Genomic DNA, 10,167 nt, shown 5'->3' on the forward strand with positions numbered 1-10,167 from the left:
AGAGCTTTCTAGAATGACAGATCTCTAAGGCTGGCTTCTTTAGCGAAGCAAAACCACTGAAACTTATGTCCTCATATGTACAAACCCCACTCACTGTCATCGAGCCATGCCCACTCGGCGAGCAGCCCTATAGGAGAGTGTGCAGCTGCTGCTGTGCGTGCCCATAACCTTACAGGTGTAGAAAGCCTCATCTTCCTTCCTCGGAGAGGCTGGTGGTTTTGAACTTCAGACTTTGTGGGTATCCGCCTAATGCATACTCACTAGGCCGTGTGTGTGTGTGTGTGTGTGTGTGTGTGTGTATACACATGTAGATGTGTACACATATGTACACCCCCCCTAAGATTTATTTCAAAAAACTAGTTCATGTGGTTTGAAGAGGCTGGGAACCCTCAAGTCAGTGGTCCGATGTCTGCTTCACATGCCACGGCAGCTGGTGAGTGTCAGCAGGCCAGGCTGCTGGCCCACAGCCTGTGGAAGCTGGTGAATCCAAGACCGGGAGGCAGTAGGTAGGACACTGGCTCAGGTGCCAAGAACTGGCAGTCCCATGGTGAAATCCCGATTCAGGTTTCAGTAAATAAAAAACATGCAGCGTAAAGAGCTCTGCCCGAATCACCATGCGTAATTAATGCAGGCCACGCGCCTAAAAAAACTCCTTTTTTGAACAGTTTTATTGGCACTTCGTCCACACACCATACTACTCAATAGTCCAGTCATATCAGGAAGAGCTGTACAGTCATTACCACGGTCAATTTTAGAACATAGGAAACTCCCTTTCAAATTGGCTGCTCCTAGCAGATCTCCGAGTGGGGGATGATGACATGATATCAGATCTCATGAGATGACTACCTCTTCGGTGTCCAGCCAGACTCGGGGCCCAGCCAAGGGGATGCACAGCTCAGCCATCACAACAGGCGGTCTGTAGGGAGTGCTGAAGTGCCGGACCATTGTCGAGCACCTGGATAACCCCATGGAAGGGGTTCGTTGCTACGCAAGAGTACCGAGCTGAAAAATGAATCAAGTAATGGGAACCGTATCTGCATTTTAATGTTGGATTATATAAATCCTGTAGTGGTTTTCAGTGAACTCTGTTACTCTGAAACCCATGAAAAGCTAACATTCCTTTTTGTTTATTTTACAGTCACCCCTGACATGCGGTGGGTAGAGTTGGGGGGGGTTGGGAACAACATGAAATCTGGTTTGGGCACATTTATTTATGTTAGCAAGACACAAGGAAGGATCATACTTTGAGTATAAATGTTCCTTCTATCCTAAGACACCCCGGAAGCACTGTAAAAAAGCTGAGACACAAGGTGAGAGAAAATGTTTTTCTCTTTCACTAAACTGTGTGGGTCCATGGTAAAATTCTCCGCTTCCTTGGTTGGGTAAAAAGATAATGTATGGAAGATTTATCACTAACAGCAAAATTAAGGCTTATCAACAGAAACAAATACAAGTCATTTATTGATGCAAATTAGATCCATAAATGGCAACTTGAGGCATATTGATTTGTCCTTTTAAGTGCTTTATTTCTTCCGAAATTGGTTGATTTCGATGATAAAACTTGGGACCCCACCTGTATTGTGGACGGACCTCTAGGGACTGGGGGTGGTTGGCAGGATGGCAGCAGTCCTTCTACATTTTAAGTCAGATGAGCCCTTTTGCAGGTACCATGTACATCTGACACTGGTGAAGGGATGGTTTCTGTAATGCTGCCGTGGAGTTGGGGTTTGCTTACTCTGTTCTTATCCAATGTATAAAATAAAAGTTTCAGATTATTTCCACACACACAAAAAAAATTCTCAGCTTCCACCCTGCATACCCTGTTCAATTCCAGACCACCTCATGTGCAGCCATCACCTGGCTGTCAGTAGAGGCTTGTATGTTGCTGTGATGATGAACAGGTGTCAGTCAGCAGAGCTTTCAGACCAAGACAGGCTAGGAAGACAGGCCTGGTGGTCTATCTGAAAATTAGCCAGTGAAAACCATTTGGCTCACAAAGGTCCACTCTGGGGAACCCTTTGGTTCATTTTGGCCTGCGGAGCATGGGGTTGGCATGAGGTAGGGGCCTGCTTGATGGCAGCTAAGGACAATAGTCAACAACTACCTTTTACAATGTTCCTTAGAGAGTTCACCAAGTGACTTCACATCTAGGATCTCTTTTGATCCGCACAGCGAGTCTGTACGGCAAGAGGTGGTGGTGGTGCCTCGATTTCCTTCTGGGGAGGCTGAGATGCACTAAATGAAGTGACTTCCCAAGGTCACAGCACAGGGACCACATGGGTTTCCCTGGTAGCAGAACTGGACTATGAAGCCAGATGTTCTTGTCACCAATTCCAAACTGCCTCGGAGGCTCCAACATTTCTAGTCGAGCCCATAGAAAAGACCGACCATTTCTGAGACTCACCCTGGCCCAGTGGATCTGCCTGTGAAGAGGTGAGGTGGGTGGTTGCTGGGCCTAGAAAGGTATTGAAGTTGCTGTGTGTTTACTGCTGAGATTTAAATGAGCAGTGTGTCTCCCCGTCTGAGAGTCCTCAAATGAGGAGGAGCCACCTTAATTGTGAGTGAAGTTAATTTGAACAACTTGGTTTACATTCCTAGCTCAAATCAAGCATCAGAATCTCTTACTCAGAATAGAATGGCCATCCAAGCTCAAAGGCTTAACCCAAAAAACCACACTCACTGCCGTAGAGTGGATGCCAGCTCATACTGACCACCACAGGACAGGATAGAACTGCCCCTGTGAGTGTCCAGGACTAACTCTCTACAGGAGTTGAAAGCCCCCGTCTTTCCCTTGAGGAACGGCTGCTGGTTTCAAACTGTTGGCCTTGCAGTTAGCAGCTCAGCAAGTAACCACTGCCCCGCCAGGGCTCCGTGGTTAAACGCTTTGCAGTTGGGAACTGCTCTTGTATCGAGTACTTGCCAAATGTCGTCAGTCTGAAGCATTTACTTTTCCCCATTTCAGCATCCTTGAAACTGGAATACACATACGGTTCATGGCAGCGGCGGCAGCAGCAGCAACACCACCCAGTTGCTGTAGAGTTAATTCCCATTAGTGTAAACCCCAGGTATTGTAGACGAGAACTACCCTCCAGACACAGTGCTTCTCAACCTTCCTAATGCCGGGATTAACAACCTGCACGATGCAGGGGCCGCCGCCTTGGTTGCTGAAAGTGAAGAAGACTTGAAGCGTTTATTGATGGAAATAAGAAAAGTGTGGCCTTTAGTATCGGTTACACTTTGATTTATAGAAGCAAAAATCTTTACAACCAGTCCAGTAAGCAACAGCATCATAAACAGGGAGGGGATGATGTCAGTAACGTCATTTTATTTGGATCTACTTGGATCCACAGTCAAAGCCCACAGAAGCAATCGTCAAGAAATCAAATGATGGATTGCGTTGGGCAAATACACCACAAAAGATCGCTTAAAAGTGCTCAGAAGCAAAGATAGCATTTTGAAGACAAGGGCGCACCTGCCCCACGTGTGCAAAAGGTGTGATGAAGTAGCATGTAAAGAAGACGAATGGGTGACAGTTGCGTTTGAATGAGGGTGCTGACAAGGAGTCAGAAGTGTGCCAGGGACTGCCCGAAGACCCAAAAGGTCTGCCTTGAGAAAGTACAGCTGCAATGCCCCCTTGGAAGTGAGGATGGACAGTGTAGCACCAGTGAAACATACAGCTTTCCTCTAGTTCTTTAATACTCCCCTCCACTATCATGATCCCAATTCTATCTTACAAATCCAGCTAGACCAGAGCATGTACACGGCTACAGAAAAGAACTGGAAACACAGGGAATCCAGGAGAGATAAACCCCTCAGGACCAATAATGAGAGTAGCCATACCAGAAGGGTGGTGGGGAGAAAGCGGGAACGAATCACAATGATCTACCTATAACCCCTTCCCAGGGGGTTGGACAACAGAAAAGTGGGTGAAGGGAAACATCGGTCAGTATAAGACATGAAAAAATAATAATTTATAAATTATCAAGGGTTCAGGAGGGGAGGGAAGGGAGGGGGAACAATGAGAAGCTGATGCCAAGGGTTCAAGTAGAAAGAAAATGATGCTGGCAACCAATGTGCCAATGTGCTTGACACAATGGACGGATGCATAGATTGTGATAAGAGTTGTACGAGCCCCAAATAAAATGATTTTTAAAAAAAAAACAAGTGAAAATGGCAAGACTTTGCCTTCCCTACTTTGGGCATGTTATCCCAAGGGACCAGTCCCCGGAGAAGGACATCATACTTGGAAAGAAGGTCAGCAAAAGAGAGCGGGGGATCCTCAACTAGATGCAACGACACTGGCTGCAGCCATGGGGGTGATGCCGGGATGGGCAGGGCTTTGTTGCGATGTGTTCGTTCGCAGCCATGTGTTTCGGGTCATGAGAATGTGTTTCGGGTCATGAGAACGTGTTTCGGGTCATGAGAATGTGTTTCGGGTCATGAGAACGTGTTTCGGGTCATGAGAACGTTTTGGAGATAGGTAAGGAATGGGAACAGTCGTACAATGTAGTGAATGTGACAAATGTCCCTGGTTATGCTCCAGATTATTAAAACGGAAAGTTTTACATGATAATGCGAGAGGGCTTCACAAAGGTGGGGAAATTCTACTGGGTTTTTTGTTTCATTTTCCCACCAACGGGAGAACACTCCCTCTGTGGGTGAGGAGGTGCTTTCTCAGCGGGGCCCAGGGAGTGTGTGCTCCTGGGGCAGGAATGGGGTCAGGCCCCGGCTCTGCTGAGGGGAGGGCGGGCCGGGCGGCACTGAGTCTCGCACCCTCCACAGGTACTATGGCGGAACAGAGTTCGTTGATGAGCTGGAGATCCTCTGCCAGAAGCGGGCATTGCAGGCCTATAAACTGGACCCCCAGTGCTGGGGGGTCAATGTCCAGCCCTACTCAGGTACGCGTGTGTCCTGACAATTCCCCAGGGCCCCAAACAAAAGTGAGGAACACCTGGGCACTGCCAGCAGGTCACATCTGCCACCTTTGCTCTTGGGCTTCCAGCTGCCCTGCCTCTCCCCACCCCATGTACCCTTATTCTCAGGGGGATGAGTCAGGAGACCTACAAGAGGGCTTGTGGAGGTGGGCCTGGGGGCTGCTCAGGAAAAGAACCAGGTGTGTCCGCTCTGACTCCCCCGGCAGGCTCCCCGGCCAACTTTGCGGTGTACACTGCCCTGGTGGAGCCCCATGGGCGCATCATGGGCCTGGACTTGCCCGACGGAGGCCATCTGACGCATGGGTTCATGACGGAGAAGAAGAAGATCTCAGCCACGTCCATCTTCTTTGAGTCCATGCCTTATAAGGTTAGTGTGCGCCTCTCCGTGGTGCCCGAGTGTGCGCCCCAGGAGACCCCAGGGTCTGGCTGCAGCTGCCTGGAGGGTTTCTCCTGTGTGGCAATACAGGGAGTCTCCGGGGCTCCCGTTTCTCCTTTTCCTTCCCTGAATAGAGGAGCCTCCTGGGGTTCTGGGCAGGGCGGGTCAGGGTGGGGCAGCCGGGATGCAGATGCAGAGACAACCCCCAGGGGTGTTCGGCTGCTCAGGACCCAGCTGCAGCCCAGCTTGGAAACCCAGCTGCTACTTCAAGAACAGTCCCTGACTGTGGCACCCATACTAGCACCCTGGACATCAGCCCCCACCCTCCACATCCAGTTAGGGGAGCTCCTGCCACCAGGGAGGAGAGGGAGATGACATCACTCACCTCCAACCGCCAGTGCAGGGTAACCATCACATCCATGCCACAGCCTGGACCCTTGCACTCCGTTGCCGCTCTAACTGCCTAGCCCCACTCCCCCCAGCCCCCTACCCACCCCCTAGGGCCCATGTCAGTAGTATGCCCAGTATGTGGCCCAGTTCCTTGGTGGTGCAGACAGTTGAGCACTTAACTAGCAGTTAAAAGGTTGGTGGTTCACAGATTCCCAGAGGCTTCTCAAGACCCACGTCTGGCAATCTGTCTCCAAAGTTACCGCCTGGGCACCTCTGTATACTTTGCAACAACTGTCAAAGCAGTGCCCAGGGCTTCCTGGGGGCCCTGTTCATCGAAACAACGTGAATTTTAAAAGGCACCATAGAACGTGAGGGCTCCTGGGAGCCCGTGTGGCACTGTGGGTTAGGTGTTGGGCAGGTAACCGTAAGGTTGTTGGTTCAAACAAACCAACTGCTCCACAGGAGAAAGATGAGGTTGTCTATTCCCATAAAGATTGCCAGTCCTGGAAACCTGAGAGGGTGGTTGTGAGTCAGAGTGGACTTGATGAGTGTGGGTATGTGCTCCGGGAGGCGTATAGAGGCTGATCTGTGAGGATTTGCATGCTGGGCAGAGAAGAGGTTCTTGCATAAGCTTAGGGAGTTAGTATACAAGGTGGGCCTGCCTCCTGTCTGAGAACCATCGGTGGCAGTCTCCATCGTCAGGTGTGCTGTTCCTGGCTCATTTCCTCTTTGCCACCCGGGGCCGGTGGTGGCAGGGCCTCGCTGGCACGGTTGGTTTGCTTGGTTGGTTTGGGTTTGGGCTTTCAGAGGTCTGCGCTGCCTTCTGTTGGCCCTTTGGTTTTGCTCAGCCTCCGCCTCAGTTCTTGCACACGAGGGGTGCTCTCTGGTCTGCGGGCGAGGTTTCATTTGTCACTGACTGCCTCGATGTTGTCTGCGGGGGACCAGCCTCCCCACAATGAATGGGTCTGAGGGGCAGTTGTGTCACTGAGGGTAAATTAAAGAGACACAAGACAGGGATGCCAGGGCCCACCTCTTCCACGGCGACTGGAACCAGACTGAGGCAGTAATGTATTCTCTCGGGCGCGGATGTCATCTCGGGCATGCAAGCCCGGTGAGCACATACGTAACAGGAAGGGGATCTATTCGAGGCAGATATGTAACAGGAAGGGGACGAGCTAGAGCTATAAACACAATAGGAAGGGGCGGCATCAGGCATTCATGTGACAGGAAGGTACACAGGTAAACAAGATGGGTGGGTTCTAGAGTTAAGATGGTGGCCGAACCGTAGTCGCCTCTGAGCTGGCTTGACCATGGGTGTCTCTGAGCTCTTCTCCAGGGGACAATCTATGATCCTTATCAGAAAGGAGCGGGCCCTACTTAGGGTGGGACGGACAAGAGGGTCTGATTCTTGCCAGGCACCCTGCAGGCAAGTGTCGTTCAAGCATCTATGGTAGCTACCATGTGCTTGCAAGTGGCACCTTAAAACTGATGTTACTGGGGTAGGGACATCGTGGTCAATAGCTTTTAGTTAGGAGAGTGTGACTGGAACCCGTGAAGGGCTCCCCCCATGGGATCCTCCCCCCCCACTCACTCCTTCACATAGGAACCTAGAGAGCTTGTCCGCATACACACTCTTCCCGGTTCCATTGCCCACAGTTTTCCGTTACAGATCTCGATGTTGGCCAGAACTTGTCCTGGGGATGGGCTTCAAAGCGTGTAGTCATCCGTTGTCACCTGGTTGACCCCTGGCCACATGGTCAGGGTAGGTCTATGTCTCGGGGTGGGGGGTGTTATTGTTGTTTCACTCAAACCGTCTAATCATTTGTGTGTTAGGAATTCCCAGCAGTCTTCAGGAGCAGGCCCCATAAGTAAGGTGGTCCATGGCTGGCCTTTCTGGCCGATCACCGGGCCTTTCTCTGGGTGCCCCTGGGTGGGCTCCCGCCTCCAGCCCTTGGGGCAGCAGCTGAGAGGTGTGCTGCTTGCACCGCCCCCGAGCTGGGAAGAGGTGGTGTCCCTGAAAGGGAATTTGAGTTCAAGGAGGGTGGGTGCAGGGTGGCCGGGGTTAGGAGGGTGAGCTGCCCGTCTGCGCCGTCCTCCAGGTGCACCCGGACACCGGCTACATCAACTACGACCAGCTGGAAGAGAACGCCCGCCTTTTCCACCCGAAGCTGATAATCGCAGGTGAACCCCTGGGCTGAGTGGTCAGCAGAACCCGTGTTCCCCGGACAAAATTGAGATGCAAAGATGCCTCCCACCCAAGTGTAGCTATATCACCTGTGCCCTGGGTAGTACAAGCAATGTTTCTTTCACCAGGGAGCCAAACACCACGTGAGCCCTTTAGACATTGACCCGAGAAGACAGCCGTCAGTCTGGGTGGGAGAGCTAGTCTGGGGTGCTAAGCCTGGGAGCTCTGTCTGAGCGCCCTGGCGTTGGGGGGCAGCTCGGGGTGGTTGGCTCTAGTAGGCACTCTGAGCTGCGTGTGTGGTACCCACGTGGCCCCAGCGGCCAGGTTACTCTAACAGGACAGTGTCACCATCCCCTCCCAGGCGTCAGCTGCTACTCCCGGAACCTGGACTACGCCCGCCTGAGAAAGATTGCCGACGAAAACGGGGCATACCTCATGGCGGACATGGCGCACATCAGTGGGCTGGTGGCCGCTGGCGTGGTGCCCTCCCCCTTTGAGCACTGCCACGTGGTGTCCACCACCACCCACAAGACCCTGAGAGGCTGCCGGGCTGGGATGATCTTCTACAGGAAAGGTGTGTTTGCTGCGGGCCTGGGCACAGCCAGGGGCTTGTGTCCCCCCCACCCCCACCCCCCGGGAACTGGGATGAGTCCTGAGCTTGGGACCCTGGGAGAGCGAGGCAGGAAGGTACGGCGACAGGTTTTTCTGGGGGGGGCCTCTCGGAGGAGACGCCCCGAGCCCCGGCTCTCTTGCTATTGCCCCATCTGGGTGCTAGTCTGTACTGCGCTGGGTGCCTTCTGCCCCGTGGCCCGGCCGGCTTCTCGCCAGGGAGGCAGGCGGTGGTGTGTGGATGGGAGGAGGATGTGCACAGCGTGGCCAGGCAGCACCTGCCACGGCCCTGTCGTTTCGGTAGACCCACTGTGCCCTCGTCTGTGTCTCTAAAGGAAAACTCACAGCAACCAAACCGCCAAGTGGCCGATCTGGAAACCGTGGTTCCTTTTCGATCCTTTTGGGGAGGAATTTCTCCTTCCGGTTGTGGAATGCTTACCGCCCACAGCCAGGCTCCCGCCTGATTTCCAGACTCTTACTCTTGGAAAGCCAAGTTAATAACAGCTCCTCACCCAGCCCGCGGTGAGACCTCAGGCACAAACCAGAGTGGGAAGAGAAAGTGGCCCTGCAGTGACAGATCATTCCGACCCCTTTCCCTAGCCCCCTCTCTTGGACTCTCCTTTTAAGGAAACAGACCCGAGACGCGAGACGCCGTCTCCGTACCTGTCTCCATGAGGGACACTTTAACTTGCTAAAGCCACCTTACCGGCGCGTGCTGCCAAGGAGAGATGCTCATGTGAACCTCCCTGCACAAGTCAAACTTTTTTCTTAAGAACAGGTGCTGATGGCAGAGTGGGTATCTTGTTGAGGTGCCTGATCCGGCAGTACCACCCAGAGCAGGCGCACTGCCAGGAGGGGAAGGACCCTCTGCTCTGTGGGCTTGGAAACCCCTTGCCCAGTGCAGGGAGTGGAGGCCAGCCACGTGCTTAACTCCCCGCCTCTGCTCTCGGGGACATGCGAGTCAGGCTGAGCCTGAGTCCAAGTGGAGGAGAACAGGGGGCAGCCTCTGGGCTTCTGTCCTGATGTCCTTCTTTCCCAGGAGTGCGCAGCGTGGACCCCAAGACTGGCAAGGAGATTCTGTACAACCTGGAGTCACTCATCAACGCTGCCGTCTTCCCGGGCCTTCAGGGCGGTCCCCACAACCACGCCATTGCTGGTAAAATGCCCCAAACCATGCTTTCAGGAAGCACCTTCGGGCCGATGGCTGTCCCGCCGTCCACTGGCTCACCCCACCTCGTCCTTCTGCACCTCTGAATTCCTGTCTCACGTGCCACCACCAGGGAGGGCAATGATGTGCACCAGGACCTGCGGGCGGGCAAGGGGAGGGTTGTAGCCATGCTTCGTGGGCCGCAGGGACATGAAGGAGGTGGTGTCCACTCCACACATGTGCTCACCACGAGGCAAGGCTCAGGGTCTGGGCAGGGGTCTTGAAAGACAGGGAAGGAACAAGACAATGAGAAGGTACAGAAGGAGGTGTGGGAGCAGCCGCACCCAGGGCGGGATGCTCAGGCAAGGCGCCTCTTCTCCCACCGGTGTCACCGCTCAGGTTACCTGGCTCTCCCATCACCTGGCAGCCTCGTTGCCATGGTCTCCTTCATTTGTGCTAGGGGAGCAGGAAGTGCTCTGACCATGGAGCTGTCCCGGGGGTCTTTGGGAAAAAGCCCGTGACGCAG

The 10,167-nt window shown here is 53.2% G+C and overlaps 1 protein-coding gene across 2 annotated transcripts in view; it reads left to right on the top strand.

Moving 5' to 3' along the window:
- Nucleotides 1-10,167, top strand: part of SHMT1 (serine hydroxymethyltransferase 1) — a 28,451-nt gene that overhangs the window by 11,761 nt on the left and 6,523 nt on the right. For both annotated transcript variants that reach the window (XM_004712962.2, XM_045293521.1), the window contains 5 exons: nucleotides 4,783-4,898; nucleotides 5,141-5,301; nucleotides 7,800-7,881; nucleotides 8,247-8,459; nucleotides 9,534-9,650. In XM_004712962.2, coding sequence (XP_004713019.1) covers nucleotides 4,783-4,898; nucleotides 5,141-5,301; nucleotides 7,800-7,881; nucleotides 8,247-8,459; nucleotides 9,534-9,650 — 689 coding nt within the window. The remainder of the gene's footprint in view (nucleotides 1-4,782; nucleotides 4,899-5,140; nucleotides 5,302-7,799; nucleotides 7,882-8,246; nucleotides 8,460-9,533; nucleotides 9,651-10,167) is intronic.

The sequence above is a fragment of the Echinops telfairi genome, unplaced genomic scaffold (genome assembly GCF_000313985.2).
Source record: "Echinops telfairi isolate 266 unplaced genomic scaffold, ASM31398v2 ScPeMD7_2010;HRSCAF=2546, whole genome shotgun sequence".
Classification (NCBI taxonomy): Eukaryota; Metazoa; Chordata; class Mammalia; order Afrosoricida; family Tenrecidae; genus Echinops; species Echinops telfairi.